This window comes from Aptenodytes patagonicus, chromosome 8 (assembly GCF_965638725.1).
Source record: "Aptenodytes patagonicus chromosome 8, bAptPat1.pri.cur, whole genome shotgun sequence".
Classification (NCBI taxonomy): domain Eukaryota; kingdom Metazoa; phylum Chordata; class Aves; order Sphenisciformes; family Spheniscidae; genus Aptenodytes; species Aptenodytes patagonicus.
In genome coordinates, this window is record NC_134956.1 from 20,316,174 (window position 1) to 20,339,320 (window position 23,147).

General features: G+C 42.8%; 1 protein-coding gene across 1 annotated transcript; it reads right to left on the reverse strand.

The window, feature by feature from the left end:
* Positions 1-340: 340 nt before the first annotated feature.
* Positions 341-21,896, reverse strand: EIF4E3 (eukaryotic translation initiation factor 4E family member 3). Its single transcript, XM_076346653.1, has 7 exons — positions 21,763-21,896; positions 13,155-13,227; positions 10,537-10,631; positions 8,495-8,555; positions 5,349-5,415; positions 2,325-2,480; positions 341-1,805 (listed from the first exon to the last, which is right to left on the reverse strand). Exons 1-7 carry the CDS (start codon positions 21,894-21,896, stop codon positions 1,759-1,761), a joined length of 633 nt encoding a protein of 210 aa, XP_076202768.1. The 3' UTR covers positions 341-1,758.
* Between the last annotated feature and the right edge of the window lie 1,251 nt (positions 21,897-23,147).

Consider the following 23,147-nt stretch of genomic DNA (forward strand, 5'->3'; position numbering starts at 1 on the left):
GCTGGGGTATTTCACACACTGTCACTGCAGTGTGAATTGAAAAACATCATACAATTAAACTGGTAATAGTCTCTCTGCTTTTTATTTTGAAACCTCAATCTAACTGCAACTCAAAAATACCTCGTGCTAACTGAATACATACAAGAGATACTACTAATAAACTTCACGCCTCCTTTCTGATTTAACAACACACAAAAAAAATCAATTTAAAAATATTTTTAATCTATGAGCAAAACAGATGATAGCTTCCAAGAGAATAAGTTTTGCTGAAAAATACAAAGGTTTAAAAAAGCAGGACCGGTAATATTTAATCTCAGAAAGCAAATACAGAAGCAAGATATTTGGATTTTAGAAAATTTGTTTAATTAATAATGCTCATTAACTGCACAGTTTTAATTCATAAATACAGATGAAGTTATAAAAAACAAAATCTCAAATGTGCGATCCTTATTTTTAAATTTATTTGATTTTAATGGCTGCCTCTTAATATAGTAAAGATGTGGAAATCGGTGCAACTTGAACAGTTGCCAAACAAAAGCCTCTTAACAATGAAGTTGTACGCTCAGTGGAGCGTACGTTCATCTCTACCTTGCAGCTTCTTCTTGTAAAAGGAACTATATCAATCTTCGGTAGTATATTAAAACAAACCAACGCCTCAAAGAATTAATATAGGCAAATAATTAAAGATTAAGGTGTTTTGTATTCACATTCATGCTGCCACACAAAATCCATTTCTTTTCTGTATTTTTTTTTAATTTTTTTTTTAAAAAAGGCCGCTTAGGAAGTCACGATGGCTTGAAACTACACGTGATGGGATCTCTTCCTCTGCACTGAAGTCGACAGCAATTCTGATACTGACCTTTGTGGGTGCAGGCACGGGCCTAAAATACTCAGAGAAGTGTGAGGGATGGATCTAGTTAGTCTAATGCATTGGAAATGATTCATGACACTTTCATGAATGTACAGAAAAATATCACAAGGCGGCATACAATATAAAAACATTAAAAAAATCCACCCCCTCTTCAATAAGAGAGGTGTGGAGTTTGCAGGGTTTCCTCCTGAAAGATTTCTCATTCTAGTCTGAACAAGGGCTCTTCTGAAATCAATACAGTTAAAGCACATTAACATCATCCCACACAGGGTTAGTCCCAATATAAATGTGTTCTCTTTAGTCGCTCGTTTAGTGAACACTTTACTATTTACATTTACAGTATGTGTGCTGTTGTCAGTGCAAGACCAGATTACATTGAATACGAGGATAAATGCAGGGCAATTTCTTTCTCTCTTGGGACAAAACCAGTGAGTAAATCTTAACACGATAGGAATGTTTCAAAATGAAAACTGAAAACACATTTCACCAAGCCAGTATTCCTCTACGTACAGCGCATCCAGGAAAAGCAGCATACCATCTTTGTGCACGTTTGCATTTAACTAAGTACAGTGCAGAAGAAATGAAAGCCTGCTATCTTAATGAAATAGGAACAAATATCATCTGATTGAAACAACAAGTGGCCACAATATCTTTTTAAAGAAACGACGAAGAATTAAAAAAACCCAACCAAACAAGAAGTAACGTATTGCGCATTTAGCGGTCAAGGCAACTGTTTTTCCTCATTTTCAGTAGCAACAGCCCAGTTTGAAATGTTAGAAACTCAAAAGGGCCCGCTGCGTGTAGCGCTTCCGCAGGGCTTCCACCGTCCTTCTCCAGACCACCTCAAAACACCAGGTAACAACGAACGAGCTTGGCACAGGCTGCACTTAACGTTTTCCACATCGGCCTTCAAAAGCGTGATGCTCTCTGTGTGCTGAGGAAGGGCGAAGGGAAAAAAGAATACAAGAACATGCAAACTCTGTCAAGGAGTTGAAAAGATTAAAAAAAAAGAGAAGACAACAATGTATAAAGCAGTCAAGGAAGACACAACATGCCAACGAGTGATCTTTGGGAATATGCTATTCTGATAATACATTTCTATAGAGCCTAAAATAAAGAGATCCCTTAAAATCCCGATTGTAAATGGTTCCTCTAAATGAATACTTAAATTGAACAGCATGTAGTCTTGAGACTTGAAGAGATTTGTCTCACTCATTTTATGAATCAGGCCTATTAAACATGAAACCAAATATATTCTACAATTAAACTAAAAACATCTTATATTTTGAATGATAGCCAACTTGTACCTTGAAGGGACATAATTTTAATGCAATGAGAGATGCTACGTTTCTAAATGGTTAATGATGAATCAGGCAGGATATTCCCACGGAAATACCCTACCAGCGTCGTGTTTCTCTAAGGAAGGTGGAAATCCACAATACGAAATACTTACATTTATAAAAGACCGCTTTAAAAGGTGTGTGTGGCAGAAGTTTATGTATCTTTTCTAAAACTTTTGCTTCACTTGCTAAGGAGGCATTCACGTTCCAGACTTGCACAACATCTTCACGGTCACGAACGCTGACGCTAACCCCTATTACTTCATCATCTGCACAGAAGAAGCATAATCATTAAGGAATACTTTAAAAGTGAGACATGTCTAATTTGATACTTATGTATTATGAAACAGTGCCCAAAAGCTGAACAAACCGAAGAAATGAAAAAGAGCAGTCTCCAGTGAGGAGAATACCGATGTTCAAACCAGACAAAATAGTTACCAGAAAGAAACAAACACTGTATTTATAGAAGCTATTGGAAATATTACCTCACAGTGGTTTTAATAAAGTGCCACAGGATTATTCATCTTTGCTATTAGCACTCTTTAACTTGATGAGAAGGGAATCACAAGACTCCCTTCAGCAAGGTTAGCAGTGTAAGCTACTAAAGATAATTTACCTACAGTAATGTCAAAATGGGGTGATGAGGGTGAAACAACTAAAACACCAGGAACAGTACCTAGAGGAGATCAGACACCAGCTTTTCCAGACTTTGCTCTCTTTTTTCTTTACATTTTGTCAAGGCAGCAACGGGGGCGGGAGGGGGGAAGGAAAAAAAAGAAAAAAAAAAAAAAGAGAATAAAGCCACAGTCAGGCTGCTGCTGCTGCTGCCAGTGTCGGTAACTTCGGTCGGTCCATGCTTCGCTGAAGAAAGACCTTTTTGGTGTGAAATTCTCAGGATGCAGCTTCGTGGAGAGCTCAGCCTAAGGCCATGCCATGGCTGGGAGCGGTGGCTGCCTCCAGCAGTGACCTCCACGGCGCAGCTGCACCGCGCATCCTAAGGAAGGGGTCAGTAAGAATAATGCAAAGGTGGTGTCAACAGCACACGGCCAAGGGGACAAGCTACCGCTGCAGGCAGCAGAATGTCATGTATTTGCTTAAACTGACCCTGAGACCACCCTATCAGTATAAAGGGCAGGAACACTCCCTTCTTGACACCAACTCAAGTATGCATATTAAGGATTTTGAAAAGCAACTATTAGAAATGTCTCTCGCAGCTCAAGGATTTCAGACTTGTATTCTGTATCTTCCAACTCTGAAAGTCAGGAAGACAATGAGAGAAATAAACTATTGGAGAAACTCATTCAACAAGACTTTCGTAGAAAAAACAAAGTCACCAAGGTGAATATACCAGCAGCAGCCTACTGCAATATCCCTGCTCTACCATATTAGCTAGGTGTAAGAGAAACTGTTTGAAAAGTTTTTGCTGAACTGCTCTGTGAACCCGAGAAATGCAATTCTTTTCTCTGGAATGATAGAGCAGTGAAGGAACGCTCCTAATGGGATATTCACCGTCACTGCAACAGCCAGTTTAATCAGATATTCATGCTTAGGAGAGAAGTAAATATGGTCAAAAGAAATGGTGGAGAAGTGTCATCTGAACTGAAAAGTAACCAGCTCCCAGAACAACCTTCCCTCTAGGCCAATGGATCAGTGTCGTGGTTTAATCTCAGTCGGCAACTGAGCACCACGCAGCCGCTCGCTCACTCCCCCCCCGGTGGGATGGGGGAGAGAATCAGAAGGGTAAAAGTGAGAAAAACTCGTGGGTTGAGATAAAGACAGTTTAATAGGCAAAGCAAAAGCCACGCACGCAAGCAAAGCAAAACAAGGAATTCATTCACTACTTCCCATCGGCAGGCAGGTGTTCAGCCATCCCCAGGAAAGCAGGGCTCCATCACACGTAACGGTGACGTGGGAAGACAAACACCATCACTCCAAACATCCCCCCCTTCCTTCTTCTTCCTCCAGCTTTATATACCGAGCATGACATCCCAGGGTATGGAATGTCCCTTTGGCCAGTTGGGGTCAGCTGTCCTGGCTGTGCCCCCTCCCAGCTTCTTGTGCACCTCCAGCCTGCTCAGTCGGTAGAGCACGGGGAGCTGAAAAGTCCTTGACTAGTGTAAGCACTGCTCAGCCACAACTAAAACATCGGTGTGTTATCAACATTATTCTCATCCTAAATCCAAACCACAGCACTGTACCAGCTACTAGGAAGGAAATTAACTCTATCCCTGCCGAAACCAGGACAATCAGTAAGTTCATCATTCGCTTCACCCAGAAGCAAGAAACAGTTCTGTAACCGAACCTTAACGAATTAAGGTCACAGACTTTTCACGACTAAGAAGCAGCATTTGATGATCTATCTTAAGCCAGCCAGCGTTCACAGTCCCTTCCCAGAGTCCATTTCCAAATGAAACGCGCAACCTTGCAAGCCTAGAGAAGATATTTATTCTGAAAGCAAATTCATTAAATTATTACCTCTAACCAAAATCACATGTGAGCTTCTGGATGATTAATGCCTGTTTTCCAGTAAACCAGCAAAGTATTTTAAGAATATTTATGTAAATTCAATTGCATTAAAGATTACCTTGACCTAAGCAGTATTTTTAAGCCATAATGAAAATATTGCTTCTGGGTAGAGTGCTAACCTGGGATTCAGGAGAGCCAGGTTTGTGTTATGGCCCTGCTATGGGCTTTTAATGTCACCACAGGCAAACCACGCAGCTTCCCTCTGCTTCAGGTCTGCACTAGTGCTTCCCCTGACAACTCCTAACCAGAAGGGACCATGAGGGCTAATGGGAGCATCTATCTAATTTAGTTGCTTCCAGCAGTGATAGTACAAACAATCTGTACAGAAGTGTCATTTGGGGTTCCAGCATCCTCTAATTGGAGAATGAATATTAATCATTTAAATACTGGCTAACAGATAGATATTTAATAACTAGAAAACCTGCTGGCTTCCCAGGGATGCAAGCTGTTGAGCTTGAGTCTTGTGCTAAGACAGTCAGAATACCTTGTCCTCTTCTTAATGACAACAGGTATAAATATGATTTCCAGCCCTATACCCCATTTTAGCAGTGTTTCCATGTTCTGTATTCAAACTCAATTTGTCATGCTAGCCTCAATCATTTTTACGTTACCTGCTGCACAACAATCTGTAAACTGCTCTCCAATAGTTGCTAACAGTAGCTCTTTCCAAACTGCAGCCTAAGGAGGGGAAAAAGAAAAACAAAAAGAAAAAAAAAGAAGAGTTACATTTGCATTATTTTTCTTTAATTTAAAAGTTGGGTTTGTTAGCTCAGTTTTGAGTGCATTCTCTTTCTGAGGTTGTCTAGACAAAAAAGAGTATTTATTGTAAATACATGCTGTGTTATATAATTAATTTCCTCAGTCCAGTTGGAGCAAGAATTTAGACCTTGAAAATACATACTGTTACACAGAATTGTTCTAATAAATATTTTAAATATTTAACAGTAAGTTGTTTACCTTCGCTATATCTGTGTCCACGACTCATCCTGAATGCACTAGTTAATGTAAAGCCTGAAAGTAGATTTCTCCCAAGAATTTCCCATGATAAAAGATGGTAAGGCTCCGCTTGTGATCATTTGTTTCTACAGAAAAGAATTACTAACCACTTTAAGAAAAGTATCTGAAAACCCTACCAGTAAATTAAATTGATTTATATTTAAACGTCACCTCTCATTTGCCTGGACTATGAAATAAGTCTATCTTTCAACAAATTCAAATGCTCACTAGAGAATTAAAACAGGGGGGGAAGCTATCTGCCAGTTTATTTTGGCTGTTAGACTAATTACTCTGTTACTTGCTTTTGACACTTGTTATCACCTAAGCCAAAGCCCATGCAAAACTTCAAGTGCGTCTGGACCAACGTAATGCTCCAAGGTGTGGGTTTACAGGGACAGAGTGTTTTTACTTATTTGTTTTTTAAAAGAACACGGCAACATGTGTATTTGTTTGTATCACCGTACTGACTTTTTCATATACTACTTTTAAGGAATGTCTTTTCTGCTATATGAAGTTAGCTTGAGTTTTAGTACTATTAAAAAACCCAGCAAATGAAGTGCACCAGGTTAAGACAAAAAGCAAGCAGCCATGAAGATGACAAACTAATAAACCGCTTTAACGGCGTTCCTGAGTACTCCTAAGCCACCTTTCAGAATACAAAGGCTTTCTGTGACTCATCGTCATCTAACCCAACGCATCACATAAAGCCGTGCTATGGGAAGGACCATCTGATGCGATGGTTCCCGAGGCAGGTGGAAGACGTCGGCGTGACAGCCTCTGACACGGTGCCTTTTGCCTGCCAGCGGAACAGCTCAGAGATGAATGATGGGACTGACCACGCACGCTCTCATTGCCAGGCGCAGCGCTCACTACTGTGAGTTGTCCTAATGGTCTCAAGGGTAGGAAGCACTTCATCCAGTAGTAAGCAGTTGCAGGATCAGGCTTATGAGGATCTAAAAAGTATTAGTTTTCGTATTAAAAATTGGCACACAGAAGCGTCACTCTACACGTGCAACAACATTTAAGTGTCCGTATTTTGTCGGTCAGTTTTTCATACCACTTGAAAGACTAGTATCTTTAGAAAAAACCCTGCATTTCCCTCCCTCCACAGCCTCACCGAGCACTGCCACAGCGTATCATCTTTTTGAGTTCGGTCTGTATGTGACGGTTCATCTGAGCCAAGGAGATGCTGCGTGCACATGTGACGATTTGAAGAATGAAGCCAAAAATGAGAAATATGCATAAAGGTATTATTTATGCTATTTACAGAGGCACTACAAGCTGACTGAAATTCACCTTCAATTAAACCTTTCCGAAGTGACCTGGGATGTGTGGTATGTCATTTGAGAGATCAAAAAGTACCTTCACTTCAAAAAGGGGCTGTCATTCGGCCTCTGAAAAACAAGGCCTCTGAGGTCCCTAAATTCACCACCCAGCAATGCAGGCTCCCCAAACCACTTGTCACTTCTGACAATCTTCACCCCTTGGATTATAAGGGGAAAGAAAATTTCAGTCTTTTCTGATCCCTTGGGACTGCAGGGGAGGAAAGCTGCAATTCACATATGGGGAAAAAGCCCACAGGCAAAAATCAATTAACTTTTGGCTGAAATTTCAAGTACCATCTTTCAGCATTTAATGCCTTCTGCAAGGCTATCACATTTTTCTGACACTTCACTTCTTGTGTTTAAAGTCCTAATCCAGAACACACTTACACACATACACGCCATGTGTGAAGAGGTCAAACCTCCTCGCTGTGACAGTTCACCGGAGAAGTTACTCACATGCGTTTGATTAGGGGTGCAAAGAGAAACCCAATTATTTCAGCAGGGCTAGAACAACGACATGCCTGAACAGATTTTCTTTCACATTTTTAAATTCAAAAAAAGAGGGGAAAAAAACCGGAGCAGCACTGCAGTTTCACAAGATGCACACAAGGTGATCTGACAACTCACTGTTGCCAAAGGGGGTGATCCTACTTGTCTCTTCTCCTTTAGCCCCTACGCCCATCAAAAAACTCTCCTGGCCATAGACTCAAATTAAAAATAAAATAAATAGGAGACTTTTTGTGACGTCAGTGCATTAGGCTGGCTCACAAGACAGTCCGGTGAGCACCAGAGCCAGTGCAAGAGCGATCAGGAGAGAATGAGCAAGATCTTCGCCCTTCCAGCGGGAGCGAGCCATGAGACAGGATTAGCTATCGGTGGAAACAACACCTTGGTCCGTGCTTGGCTACAGAAAGTGACAGCGCTACTCACAGCCCTCCATAGGTGCAAACAAGCAGTGCCAAGCAGAAAAAAGGCCAGAGCCTTTAGGAGCATTTCAGTGAAACTCTGAAAGTTGTGCTGGACTGTGCGTGTGGACTTCTGAAGAGCATTACTGAGGTTCTGGCTACAATTTAGCATATGATATTATCACAGAAAGATTTTTATATTTTTCTTTGCATGCCTGTAAACAAACGGTCTTGAGAACACAGGTGATTATAAAATACTGTGTTTCCAAATGGAAAGAGAGTATAACACTGCAGCCTTCATTTGCTTGATAATACATCAACAAGTGTTACCAAAAGCAAGAGAGGTGGAATTACCTGAAATGAAACTTTTGCTCGTTGTCTTAAAATAAAAGGTTCTAGATGTTAAAATAGCGTTCGGTTGTTGTGTTGGGTGATGTCAGAACTAAAAAGCTTTACAACAGCTTTATTAGATGGAGTTTAAAGAAACCCCCTTACTGAACAATGTGTAAGTAAAAAGTCAATATAACATACCGTACTTTCTTTAGGGACCTTCATTTTCCATATACCTCCTTTGGCATTGCTTTCTTCTTCCCTGGTTATGGGAAATAGATCAGTAAAATAAATATTCGAATCCACATCTAGATAAAACTATGTTTGGGCTTCAATTTTCCCAGAAAAATCCCATTTGAAAAGCAATTACTAACTCCAGGTAGCATGACTTGAGCTACGACTTCCGACATCAGGGACAATTCTTTCACTGTTCGGATGAAGTGTATCTCTCAACACCTAATCCCTTTCCTAAGTTTTGTGTGTTGGAAAACACATTTTCCCTGACTACAGACCATTTTTGAGGTGGCTGCACACTATATGGGAACAAGCCACAACGCAATTTTATGTTTTACTATGGTAACCTTTTATTTTGGAAAAAACTCTGGCATATTTTCACAGAAGCAGCTTATTACTCTCAGGTTTATCCAGTTTAACAAAAGAACAGGAGAGCACTTCATTTCAGTTTTGTGACAGTTAGAAATTAATTGCCCTTATTAAAGGAAAGACTGAAGCTGCCCAGGGTCAGGGCAGACATAACCATTAAACTGCCTCATAATGACAAAGGCACAACGTACAAACCTGTGAGCTTCAAGTTTATTCTGTCACAATTCTTTTTAAAAGATTTTAAATTAGGGTTCTAGTTTCCCGTTAAAACTCTGTAATAGCAAAGTTTAAGGAATAACCTAAAATTCATCTTTGGAATATCTAAGGGCAGTATGAGACCTATAAAGATTCCCCAGGGTCAACGGCCTCCCACCAATCTAGGCAAACACTGGGGAAAAGAGGGGGAAAACTTCAGAAGGACACCTTCAAAAACCTGCAGTCCTCAATTCTTACTTCAGAATTTGTTTTTCTTCCTAAAAAGCAATGCTGCAATTAGCCAGTATACCGTAACTGTAATCTGAGAAAAAGCTTCTCGGCAGTAATTACTGAAGAGTTAGCGGGTTACTGATGAGATCAACCTCTTGCAATCCCTTTCCTAAAATACAGCATCTACATTTACTTTGACAGTCTTAAAACCGATGTAGTAGTTTCAGAAAAGATCTCTGCATTTCACACCTTTCATAGTCACTTGCCAAATCAAAACTAAAAATAGAACAAACCCCAAAATGTTCCCACTCATCCTTACAAAAATATCAAGACCTGCACACAATGGCCCAGTTGATTTACACAGACACCAATATTCCTTTCAAATCCAATTTAGCTACCCTGACCAGTCACGGTATTTTTAAAGCAATAACGTAGCCCTTCAGATGCATTTCACTTGAGAAAATTATTTACTTCTTCAGTAGATCAGGACAGAAACCCCCTGTAGTAAGTCACCACCCAGTCAGACATACTACGATCAAGTTAAAGAACCCTAATCCAATCTCAATCTATGCAAACGATGCCAAAAAGATCAAAACTCTGCAGAAAGTGCTTAGGCTATCTAATTACGATGTGATGGAACTTCACCAAGAAAAAGGTAGGCAAAAGGCAATTTCTGAAAGGGAAACCTCAGTGATTTATACTTTGTTCCATTACTATCCTGCAATCAAGTAGGAATTTGCTGCAACGAATCACTTCATAATGCCTTAAGGTAGTTTTAATCCGAGGTACATGTGCATTTATACGCTTTTGCACAGGTGAAGAACAGTTAAGGACCATCAGTCATTTGCATTATTATTACACTAGCTTCAGTGGAAAGAAAAAAATTTGCAAGTTAAAAATAATTCAAATAGAAGTAACATATTCTGTGTATTCTTGAATTGAAATTCAGAAGTATATTTTAATTGCTTAATTTCTTTCTTACAGTTATGTTCAGAGGTGGACAATTAAATTACAGTCTGGTTTTAATAGAGACTCCTTAGTACAAGTCACTTTTAAGCTTAACAAGATCCTTAGGATATTTCTTTCGTAGGTCTCATAAGTTCAGGCATTTGCAGGCAACAGAAACAACACTCCTGCCCCGTGCCTGCCTCCTTTCACCACTCCAGGTTTTTTCACTGCCGATTCCCAGAAATGTCTAGTGATAGCATACGTACCAAAGCGGCCGTCTTTCTCCCCGCATTAAATGGTAACTACATCTCAGAGGCAAATTTGTCACAGGAGGAATGTTGTTGTAGACGCTCCAGAAATCCTTAAAAAGCAAAAAAACTAGTTGCATTAACACTAAAGAGTATGTTTCATGCAGATTTACTTCCTTGTTCATTTTCTCTAAAACAATTACATATCCTGCTCTTAGAGAACTGGCACCTTCTACGTTATAATAAAATGCTCTGAAAAGAACTTGTTGCCATTTCTCTTCTACTTTTTTTTTTTTTTAGATGCCAATCCTGCATAAGGTGGAGGTAGAAAGAAGGGAAGCAGTTGAACTGTGGATTACTTTAGAATCAAAGACCTTAGGAATAGAGAGACAAAAAAAATCATCAAAATCAGAGTTACACTAAGTGTATCAGAACAAACCAGTACATAAAAGCTTCCTTAGCACATTAAAAAGATATACTTATATCAAATATCCACCTTGTTTCACGTAAGACTAGTCTAAAACTTCATTATGATTATCTTGTGTTACAAAAACACCACAGACAATAATTCTGTTGAACTAAATGCCTAACTAGCAATCCGACTACTTTGTCTAGATCACAGTGAAAAGTTTCAACCGATGCAAAGAACTTGAGATGCACATATTAATACAGGAATGGGGGAGAAATTAGAAGATCCAAATTACCAGGAACCATCAGATTACTTCCCAGCGTTTCTGCTGGTAAAAGCAGAAGCTGTCATGCATGTTTGGGGTGGATAAAAGGCACCCAAAAGCAGTGGCGAGCAACAGGGAGGGATCATTGAAAAGATCCCAATCCCCTTTCTTCTTTATCCAACAGTTGAGAATAAGAAAGGATTTTTAAAGACTTATGTTGCATCAACATGCAGTGATGAAATATTAAGCATTAGTACAACTCATTAAGTATTATCTAACACTTAAGCATTAGCACAACTTTAGAAACGAAGATTGCAACCTTGTGCGATACAATTTTGTGGCCCTTGGCAATTCTACCTGCCAGCCATTACCGTTACCCAGCCATGAGAAGAGATGGAAGACTATTAAAAATATAAAAAATTGGTATGCAACACCTGTTTCAACTTTCATCTTACTCTTACCTGGTTGTGTGCCCAAACCCTAAAGCTACCGACAGAAGTAGAAGGAGCAGAGCTATGCCGGCAGATGGCTGTGGAAATATTTGAGAGCTCTTGTGTCCTGAACCAGGGACTTAGTTTGGAAGGTTTTGGTTTTCAAACATCCTTCAGGTGGTGCAGACTGGCATTCCTCATTGCCTAGCTACTGCCCGTGAAGGACAGTGATGAAGTTAACGAAGGTTTTGGTTTTGCTCCCCAAGGAAGATCATATTACGTGTATGATGGCACAGTAAGACACGTCATGGGCCACGCTACTAGCTTCTGATAACCTCATCCAGATCATGAGTCTTCCCAGATGACCTGAAGCAGGTTTTTGTATTTTAAACCCCGACCTGATGAGAAGAAAACCTCAAGTTTTTCAGTCAATAAAAGCTAATTATTTAAATAATAAAAGCTAGATTCAGAGTGGGAAAACAGGTACCACCAGGTACTGTGTACACTAGTCTGTGGTCTTACGCTGTCCTTTTTTCAACAAGAACCATTGCAGGCAGTTTTGAAACAAACCCACTTCTGTTGCAACTCTAACTTCAGAGTGTCACTTCATTGCGTGACCGATGGGGACATTCTGCTGACACGGAGAGGTGAGAGGGAACCTCTCCCAGGAGTCTGCAGGACACTTCCATCCTTTATGCCAAAGTACTTCCACTGATAACCTCGTCTCCAGAGAAATCCAAAAGCCAATTTGTTTCTTAGGCCAATTAGCTGGGAAGAAACATCTCATGCAATGTAACAAGTTGGGCAGACGTTAATGAGAAAGCCTTATTTAAAACTTCAGTAGATCACTACGACTGGGCTCCTTCAAAGAGAAGGTTGTGGCATTACCTTAGAATTTCAGAGATTTAGTGAACTAGAGTCAGCTTAGCATTAAGGTGAGACAAATACCAATTCACTACACTTCACGCTAACTGTGGTATTAAAACAGAAATGCAATTTTACTTGCAAGAGATGCCCACTGCTCGGCACTGGCAGACGATATAGAGACATGCAGAATTTCTCATTGCTGCAAGTATTGCATGATTTAAAGTACTTTAATTCAAGTCAGTTTGCTAGAATTTTTTTTTTTTCCATGCTCAAGGAGAGAAAGAAGGAAAAAACCCCACAAGCTGTAACTTTTAGTCTGTGTAATGATTTTCTGTATTTAAAAAAAAATGGAGAAAAGGAAGGAAAAATATTTAAAATACATCAATTTTAACAATCCAATGGAGGCACAAGTAGAAACTCAGGAAAGTTTAAGAAGTGGGGGCTTGCCTGATCAATCCAATATGCTTCCTCCTTTCCTGGTCTGGAAAGCCAAATGGAATTCAAACAACGACAAAGTAATACCACACACAACCAGCAACACTCACATTTCATACCGCAGGTAAGCAAGGCCGCAACTGCGACTGTATGAGGAAAAACGAAACTTAAGGTGTGAAGTTACACTAGTAACGTGTGGCAGCTCCTGTAGCAAAGCTATACCCCTTACCTGGACTGTTTGTACTGTATAAATCTTCTTCAAATTCGAGGCACATTCAGCCGCTGTCGTCCCAGGGAGTGACCTTGAAAACAAAGTAGAGATTAATGAAAAATATTTATTTTATCAGGGGTGGCAGAAGGGAGAGGGATGGGGAAAAGGAATCATATGAGGGTGAAGTTGAAATATTCACATGTCAAAGTTGCATAATAAACTCCAATTCCAATTATCATGAATCATTTAAAGATAGGAATTCAAGTGAATAAATTAAGGTATTTTGTAAAATATTTTGATTGAGTAGGTGAATTAGGAGTTTTAAACCAAGAATAACAGTGCTCCTTCTAATGGCCACCCCGCACCCTCCTGCCGTCGGGCGTCACAGAACGTTCCGCAGTTCCAACGCCAAGGGCTGCCGGTGAGGGACCGCGAGCTCCTGTCCCGGGCTCCTTTTTTAACTGCCTTTGACGTAGCCCAGAACCCACTGCCAGCGTTTCAAGGCACTCTCGGTATCCCACACTTTTAAAAAGGAAAGTCATCCGCGGGCTTTGTACAACGGGTTAACGATTATTTCCCACAGACCGGAGAACGGGCCACTAGGTGGCAGAGGCGCACGGCCGGCGGCGGGGGGCGAGCGGGGCCGGCGGCGGGGGGCGAGCGGGGCCGGCGGCGGGGGGCGAGCGGGGCCGGCGGCCGGATCCTTCCCTCCCCCCCGGCGCTCACAGGACCTGGTCCCACCTGCGACAAGCTCCTCGGTATCCCCGCGTGGGGCAGATGGGCCGATGAGAGGACCGAGTCCCAGAGGACAGCGCTCTCGTCCGGTGCGGCGAGCCACGTAGGCCAACACGGGCAGGAAACCTCCAAGACTTCAGGCAGCTCTTCCACCACCAGCATTTCTTTCTTCAAGCCACGTCTACTGCCAGCACTTCCCATAAAGCCAAGAGGTCCCTGGGTTGGTTTCATTGCCGGATCTCAGGGTTACACTGATGTACACCAGGCACAGTTTAGCTTCTCCAGCTCACCCTCGTACCGACTATTCCCAGTTCCCACCCGGAGCCGCTCCCTTTAGGCACACGCAGCACTGACTGCACCCCATCATCTTAAAGGTCTTTTCCCACCTAAATGATTCTGTGATTCTATTTATAACCTTCATCACGACTCTTCAGTGCAGGCGACATGGGACGGTGCATCCACATCCTCAGACGTCACCGGCTCCTGTCACCGCGCTGACAGCACGTCGGAGCACCCATCTTACAATTCCCACAGCACATGCCCCCGCAGGCACAATTTGGGGGGGAATAAGGTCAAAATTGCAAAGGCGCATTCAGTTTGTTAGAATTGGAAACATTCCCCCCCCCCCGTCCCAGAAGCTGAAGTAGGACTTCCAAAGAAAAATGAAGATCAAAGGCAAAGCAACCTCCCATTGCATCTCAGAAGAGGAAATAAAAATGTGTAAAATGACTAAATCGGGAAACAGAAGCAACAGAGCAGATTTAAGGAAACAGAAGAAAAGCAGTTGTTGCTCAGGTACCTGCTGAAGAAAGGATAAGGGCAAACCAGATCTCAGTAACCCTCCCATCAATGTGGCCGTTTGCCCCGATACATCTGATCAGCATGAAAATGTGTCCAGGAAAACACTGAAGTAACCCTCAGCTGTTACAGATGTAATTCAGGCTCCGGGGCAAAAACTAGATATTCGTGTAAAGGAAGAAATTTAATATGCAAAACTACTGGAACAGCATCACATCTTCAAAACTTTAATAATAGCTCCAAGGTTTTTTGAAGGCTCCTATCAAAATAAGTTACTTTAAAAATACATACAAAACCAGCAGAGAAATCCCTCTCAACTTTTTCAGTATAGAACACACGAACTAACATCTGCTTTACTCTTTGCCTGTTAATCACGAGACATAAGAGTACATTGCAACGGTGGAACTGATGAGAAAACAGCGTTACATGTCCAAATTTCAAAAACCACTTTAACAAGAGGTTATAAAAACAAACCAACCCCAAGAAATCGCTGTGGTGCAGGTTCTAATCCTGTGGCTCATGAACTATGAAAACTCCCATGGGAAAACGGATAACTTGAAAACAACAACCACCAAAACTTTCATCAATGTGCTCAAAAGGAATTATCATAGTAAGGGTCCTCTTTTTTTTTTTTTTTTTTAATGCTGAGTGTAGAGTGTAAAGAACAAAAAGAGAAATTCACAGTATTTAACAGAAACGGAGTCAGTCCGACGGCTTTTGAATGCACCAAAAAATAAAAGCAGTAAGTTAAAACAGACAGAAAATTTAGCAGGTGATTTAACTGTGTTTGTCAGTAGGGAGTAGTGGATTTGCAACAAACTACCATTTGTTTTTAGCTTGTTGCTGACAGAAGTAGCACCTCTCTACTAAGCTTCGTTTCATGTGTTATAGAACAGAAAGCAGCAAAACTTGAGATAACTTTGCCTGTTGGTGTCTCACACCACTGTCCAAGAAATTACTTCTTAGGCACTACCTCTGCCAGTTTGCTAACTTAGCAGTCACCAATACATACAGGGTTAACTTTGTTGTACAACGTATAGTATCATCGCTCTCTATACGCACACTGATACTGCCACGGAGATGCTGCGATAGTAAGGTCTATTCAAATAAAAGATTAAAATCTATTCTCTAACAATAGCCTTCAAAGGTTATCTAGATAGTCATGGTAGCCATTTAGCAAATTCAATGCCATTTAAAAGAGCAGCTAAGACAGACAGACAGAATATTCCTCTCCCGAGGTCATAAAATGGTTCGTTTTGATAGTTGCAAATAACATTTTCCAGAGAAATTACGTGGCCAGCTGGCAGAAAACACCAACCGACCGGCAAATTTTCTATTTTAAAAGTTAAGGTGACCAACCACTTGTTTCTAGTAACCTGCCTGGCAAGTGCTCCATGCCCACAAGATTACACGGCATTATTTCAGCCTTGCACCCAGCTCTGGAAAGCGTCAGTGATTTATTGGTCTGAGCATGAACCCCAAAAAACTATTGAAGGGACTGCAAATGATAAAATGATGACATGCATCATTTGCTGCAGAAGTTACACCTGCACACATTTGATTTAATGGATGAGTATAAGACAGAGACGGTATTTTAGTCACAGACAGAAGGAAAAAGCCCAGAATTTCCTGCAAAATTACTGATCGATGACAAATCTGAACCACAGTGATTCCGCCACAGCCATCCATAAACTCAGCAGATCAGCACAGATGACAACTGAGGCGGGTTTGTGCCTTGAAACCCATGAAACTGCGATTTTTGTTTTTTAACTGAGTACACAGAACAAGTTTAGATCAAATTAGCAGAAACGGCAGATGAGTTCCAAATGAAGAAACCTGCAGAAATTCCTATTTCTGTAACTCTTCCAACAAACACACTGTAAGCTAGGAGCAGTAAGATGGCGGTGGACTTTGCTGAAAAACCTCAACACACACGCTACTACAAAACAGGAACCCTGCAAATACTGACCCCTAAAATGAAGCCGCTACAGGATTCCTCCCTTTTGGATAATTTTACTGCCACGAACAATAAAGTTAATCCGATATGCCATACTGAACTGTCGATTATTGCCATGGTGAACAATTCATTTCCAAGTAACTCAGAAGGCCCTGCAAATCCCTAGGAGCATACTAAGAGGAGGGGACGGGTCCTCCCAGCTGGGTCACAGCACCAGGCAGGCACCGACAGCTCTTCTGGGGATGGAGACAGTTGATCTGTCGCCACACCACCTACAGATGCACATCTGCATTCCCCACGGAGAGTCTGCACGTAAAATATTCAACAGTTCTCCCGGTCTGCCTGTATTGTGCCCTGCGATGCCACTTTTCTGCATCTTCAGAATGTTTATGGGAGAAATTTTAGTGCAATATCAGGAATAACGGAGTTGCCTAATCAGGCCAGACCCACCGTACCACATCTCACAGTAAACTGCAGGGGCATCAGCTAAAAGGGGAACATGCAAGCAGGAATAACCCGCGCGAACTGAATCCTGACGCCAGCTTGCTTCACTACTCCTTCATTATTCCAGCACGAAGAAAGAACAAAGGACACAAAGATAAATTCCATTGTTTTATCCATGACTAAACCTCCAGGTGGTTGTGCTTATGTTAATGTCTGATGCTGAACTGTAGCTCTTCTGTTTCCCTGCAAAGAATTAAGGATAGAAGTTTTTTCGTATGTGCTCACACTGGCCTTTGTTTCCCAGTGGGAATCTAACCGCGGCCTTAGCGGGAGCTTTAAAAGCTGCCGAGCACTTTTGAAAACGCCCCTGTAAGTACTTAGCCACAACTGCTTTTGGTATAAATAAGCAAAATATTTACTTACAAAGCATAAACTCAAAAACATGCTGTGGCAACTAAATAAATCTGGTAATCCATTCTGAATACAAAGACTGATTTCAAGCCATCAAAGCCTGTCAAAATGCATTTACTGGGTTGAACGTTCCTATAATATTAACCACCATTTTTCATTGTAAGCCACCTACTCATAAGCTTTAATAGATGAAACAGATGATCCTAGATAAATAAGATTTTGCTATAGGGAAGAAAGGAAATTATTAAGCTTAGTTTCAAATATCTGATGTGTTCAGTTATAAAGATTCACAATTATTATGAAAATGGTTCAGTTATCAGAATTCCTCTACTAAACTTTATTTATACAGAACTCATCAGTATAACACGCAGAGAGAAAAATCAGCACATAAGGATAACATGTTTATGTAAGAACATTTTCACCTTCCTGCAGTAGACTAATAACATTGCATTGCATTTGACAATGTTTATAAGCATATTCTTCCTCTCAGAAAGATACAGAAGAGTTAAACTGTTCTTGCAGTGGAAACAAATTACCTAAAAAGCACTTCGAAGTCAGGCAAGAAGACAAGGCAGGCAGGCCATGATCCTGCAACGCAATCCTGACTTCCATGGAAGCGAGGGCATCGTTGACGAGGTTTATCTAGAAATGGGACTTCTGTACGAGGCTTTTGTGTGATCTGTGCTCGATTTCCGATAGCACTGATTTGTGTAGAAGGGTACCGGTATTTTCCTCGCTGTTGACTGAATGCGGTCTGTCAGCAACGCTGGCAGCTCAGATGCAGTTAGATCTTCAAAAGAGGTCTTTCTGCAAGGATCTGCAACATCTTCATTATTGCGTGTGCACGCACCCATTGGACCGAAAACTGTTACCGCTGACAAAACCTCAGGCTTCTTGTCATGAGGCTGAAAAATCAGACAACTACTAGTACTAGCACGTTCTTTTGGAAGGGAAAGGCTTACTTGGTGTAGCATTAAACATAAGATGGCATACGATACCCAGGCTAAACGACAGTCATGATTTGCGAGGTTTACAAAGTAGGATATTTGCATCATGTCCACGTGTACATCAAAAAGCATAATCAGCTTCACAGCTTCGCATTTACACGAAGATCGCACCCAGATCCACAACCCCAAATCCCATTAAGGGATGGTTTCAAGTGCCTCATGTGGCTTGTTACCCAGGACATCCCAGCCTTTGATGGTCATTTCACTTGACTTCTCCTTTTGTGCAATCCCCGTGTTGAATGAGCTACACAACATGAATATAGTGACCAGACTTTGTAATCCTTGTTTTTAATTTGTTATATTCAGTGATGCATATCGACACTTTGTTGTAAAAAAAATGAAAGACTACAGAGTGTAGTAAAAACTAGAAAGGCACCCTTTCATTTCAAAGCCAGAGGCCATTATAAGCAGGACCCTGCACCAATCCAGAGCCTCACTGAGATAAGCACGAGCGTCAAGAGCCACCAGCATGGATCAGCTTCCCAAGGAGGCACCGAAGGCATCTGCAAGACTTTCCAAAATTCCCCATGCGTCATAACGTCACTGCGTGCAAAAGTACTACGAATGAGACATGTAGGTACGAACTTGGAAACCTGCAGAACGGACAAATGAACCAGCAGATCTAAACCCCTGGTTTCAAAACTTTTAGCACACGTCCTTAAAACATTTTAACAGTTAAAAAGGAAATCTCGTTTCACTTAAGAGAAAAACACCTGACAGCTTCTCTGAAACTGCTGACCTGCAAGCATTTGAAGACTATAGATGGAATCTTATTTGGCAAACTGGTGAATAATATTCTCCCAAACGCTTTCATCCTGCTCAGTTTCCTAAAGCATATACGGGGTAAGATACAAGAGAGTGATATCAGATGGTTACTATTTCAGACACACATACCAAGAAAGGCTTAGCACTTACGGGAAATGCTGATGCCCCGTGACACGTGTGAGATAATGGCAATGAACCAGAACCTGGTCACAGGATCCCAGTCTCCAGATGTTAAGCCTGTGCCAAGGCATTCACAGAAACAAGTGCCGATGTAGATAAAACAAAGGCATTTACTTCTAAAGCAGGAGATGTATCAAGTGACACTATGATAAAAGCAAGGTCACGAACACCAAGGGAATCCCTTGGTAGCGTATCACTAGTTGCTATAGAAAGTACTGCTTAGCTGATGGATATTTATTTTAAATGTGACTTAATGAAAAGATACATTTTGGAGAGGTTAGAAGGTATGTCATGGATCTCTCACAGTAATTCAATAGAAAAAGATAACTATATATCCACCTCAACATCTATTTATCCGTAAGCGTCACTTCTTCCTGCTTTTCTGTCCAAGTACAGGGTAAAATGTAATAGCAGTCAAAAATCAATACCATCGCACGAGGAAACATCACTGCTCCACACTATGTGTTACTAAAGTAAGTTAAAAAAGTGCCCACAGTTGTCTTCTGTGGGAAGCCCACCCTGTACAAGCCTAAGCGATGATCCCTCCATCCAAGCTGCGTGGGTGTACCAAGAAATGTCACAGCCACTTCTGTGGGACTCTGTAGGGAGACATGAACCTCCACACACTGCAGGAAATTAAGTTCAGGGTCGCATTTCTTGTATGCTTTTTAATGCCTTAAATGTTTTTTAAATGTACGAAGCAAGCCCTGTTTGCTGTCATTCTTGTTCCCTGGCATTATTCCATCACAGCTGCTGGCAAACAAAACACACAGTTTTGTGTATATACGGTCTCACCTTTTTTTTCCTCCTTATACATACACTTTTGGTTTTATAAGTTAAGGAACAACAATACTACCTAATTAAATGCACTTATATGTGATCAGAAAGAAGAAAAAAAAAAATCTATAGAATAACTGAATTTTAAGAGTCTAAATTACAGTGGAACCAAGACTTAGGGGGGCAAAAAAAATCATGATGCAACTCAGGAACTTGAAATTGATTTTAACTCCTGACGCTGATTATAAAAGATAGACATGCTTATCTCCACATGGCTTGTGTCAACAAACAGATCTGGATGGTAGGTTGCTTAAACAGCAGTCCAAACGGTGCTTTGTAAAAAGAAACAAACAGAAAACACAACCCAGATCCTGAACCCGACCGTAACTACGTCATGAGTTCAAGAGGATTAACCAGAAATAATTTGTGGGGTTATTTCTAAGATTTGATTTGCAGGACCTGAGAGTAGTTGTGTGCTTTCAACAGGTTCTTGCTGTTTCTCTGTCATGAGTTGAAAAGTTACACACACACCCCCAAAAAAAAAAAAAAGAAAAAAAAAAGAGGAGACTTTTACCAATAGTATGAGGCAGTTTGTTCAGTGGCAGAAAGGCTTATAAAGGAGAGAACTTTCCTTCTGGAGTGGGGGGAAAGGAGAAATCCAACAGAAAATTGAGAAAAGGGAGATGTAGGAGATTAAAAACAAGATGTCAGAAAACACACGCTAGAAAAACAATTCTCAAATTCTGGTTTCAGACTTTCTATTTCAGTTTTGACTTTGGTACTTTCTCCCTGTGCCTAGCTGTCCGCATCACGGGGGGGGGGGAGCTCCCTTTGCAGCAGCTTTCCGCGACCACTGGAGACTAAAACTTCAAGCACGTGAAACGCGCTACGCCTAGATGAACACCGCGGTTAATCACTACATTTTAGCCAATGTTAACATTTCAGACGTTAAGAACTGGTCATCCACAGGAGTCAAACCCGACTACTAAAGAGTTCGAAAACGCGACGCGTCACGGCCGGGCCGGTGGGACTCGGGTCCGTTTGGGGCAGGGGCGTCAGGGACAGCCCAGCGATGTACAAGCACCGCAGCGGCAACGCATAACCTGTAGCCTTCTATTTCTGGGGCTTGCAGGCGTCGTGCCTAAACGTAGGGCTTAAACCACCGCCGACGTCGTCCGCATCAATGCGCGTCCCTTGAGCTGCAAAACCGAAAGCGTTTCCGAAACCGACTTCACGAACTGGCTCCCAGAAAGCGCCAACGCTCCCCCCCCCCCCCCCCCGACGGGGAGGGACAGCCACCGGCTCTGGGCGCCCGGCTCCGGCACGCAGGCAGTTTTCCCACACGCAGCGCAAGATTAATTTCCCCTTCTCCAAGCTGTTCGACGAGCAAAACTGATAAAGAGCAGAGATGCTTTCCACAGACGGATTTCGGGGGGTTTCCCCACCCCCCCCACCCCCCCTTTAAGCTCCCCGCCCGGGTGGGTGCGTCCCGCAGTGCTGTTGCCCGCCGCCCCCCCGACCTCCCTCCCCCCCCCCCCCCGGCCCCGCTCACTTGTCCAGCCAGAAGGTCCAGGGCGAGTGGAGCGGTAGCCCCGCCGGCTCGGCCGCCTGCCCGCCCCGCCGCCGGCCCCGGCCGCCCGCCGCCTCCCGCTCGCCGCCGCGGCGCTCGGGGGGGCTGAGCGCCATCTCCCTGGCCGGGGCGGGGGGGCGAGGGGCGGGCCGGGACGCGGGGAGGGGACAAGGGACGCTGCGGGCGCGGGGGAGGACGGGGAAGAGGGAGCCGGGCAAGGGGAGGGACGCTGGAGAGGGACGGCGGGGGGAGCGGGACTCGGGCAAGGGGACGAGGGACAGGAGAGGGACGCATCCGCGGGCAGGGGAAGGGGCAGATCCGCAGGGCCGGGGGGGGGGGGGGGGGACACTGGGCCAAGGGGTTGTTGGGACAGACGGGTGAGGGGAGGAGGGAGCCACACCGATGGCGACAGCAATGGACGTGGCCAGGGCCCGCCTGAGGGCACGGGTGGCTCCAGAAAGGGGCCCTGACCCAGGCCCATCACATGTGCTCACCCCAACCCACGCCTCTGCCCCTCCTGCGGGGCACAGCAGAGGGGAAGCGCTGATCTGCTTCGTCAGACCCTTGCAGGGTCCCACGGCCGTAAGGCGTTTGGGCAGGCACGGTACCCGATGCCACCGGCGTTTGGGCAGGCACGGTACCCGATGCCACCGGCGTTTGGGCAGGCACGGTACCCGATGCCACCGGCGTTTGGGCAGGCACGGTACCCGATGCCACCGCCCCGCACCCAGCACGCTGCTCGCAGCCCCTTCGATCGCACCGCAGAGCTGATGAGGCTCTGGGGCTGCCTTTCTGAAGGCAATAACCTTCGGGCTCAGCTTGGCTTGGCAATGCTGACCAGAAAACTAAATCTCTCTAAAAACCCAAGTTTTAGGACACAAACCCCTGACACGTTCACAAAATGAAAGGATGAGTACCGTGCAAACTGACCATGGATGAAGACAATAACGCAACAATGAACCTTTCCAGACTTGGGGTGGGGGAATAATTTATCTGTCTTCTCATCTTCTCTACAGCCTATTTAATTTACATGCTTGGTTTTATAGGGAGATGGTCCTCATAATCCAGCATGGACACGTGCTAAAACCCTGACGTTATTTTTATCATAATATTTTTTAAATTAAGATTCTCCCCAGTGGGACTATGCACAGTAGTAAAGTTAAACACCCACATAAGTGATAGCAGGATCAAAGACCATGAGTTAGATAGGATTCCTTGCAAGCACATTTAGCAGGATGAGTAATTTTATACATACTTCATCCTAAAAGAAAAATCAATAGACACGCTCCTTTAAAGATATAAAAATCTAACAGTAAGAAAGGGCAGAGATCACCCTTAAAAAGCAGTCTGTACGGTGACAATGAAGA

Excerpts from the sequence above, each read along its gene's own strand:
- EIF4E3 (XM_076346653.1), bottom strand. The coding sequence starts at position 21,896 with ATGGCGCTCAGCCCCCCCGAGCGCCGCGGCGGCGAGCGGGAGGCGGCG. Across the intron at positions 10,632-13,154 it reads ATACAGTACAAACAGTCCAG|GATTTCTGGAGCGTCTACAA; the intron begins GTAAGGGGTATA and ends TTGCTTTTTAAG. Across the intron at positions 8,556-10,536 it reads GGAGAAAGACGGCCGCTTTG|GGAAGAAGAAAGCAATGCCA; the intron begins GTACGTATGCTA and ends TCCCATAACCAG.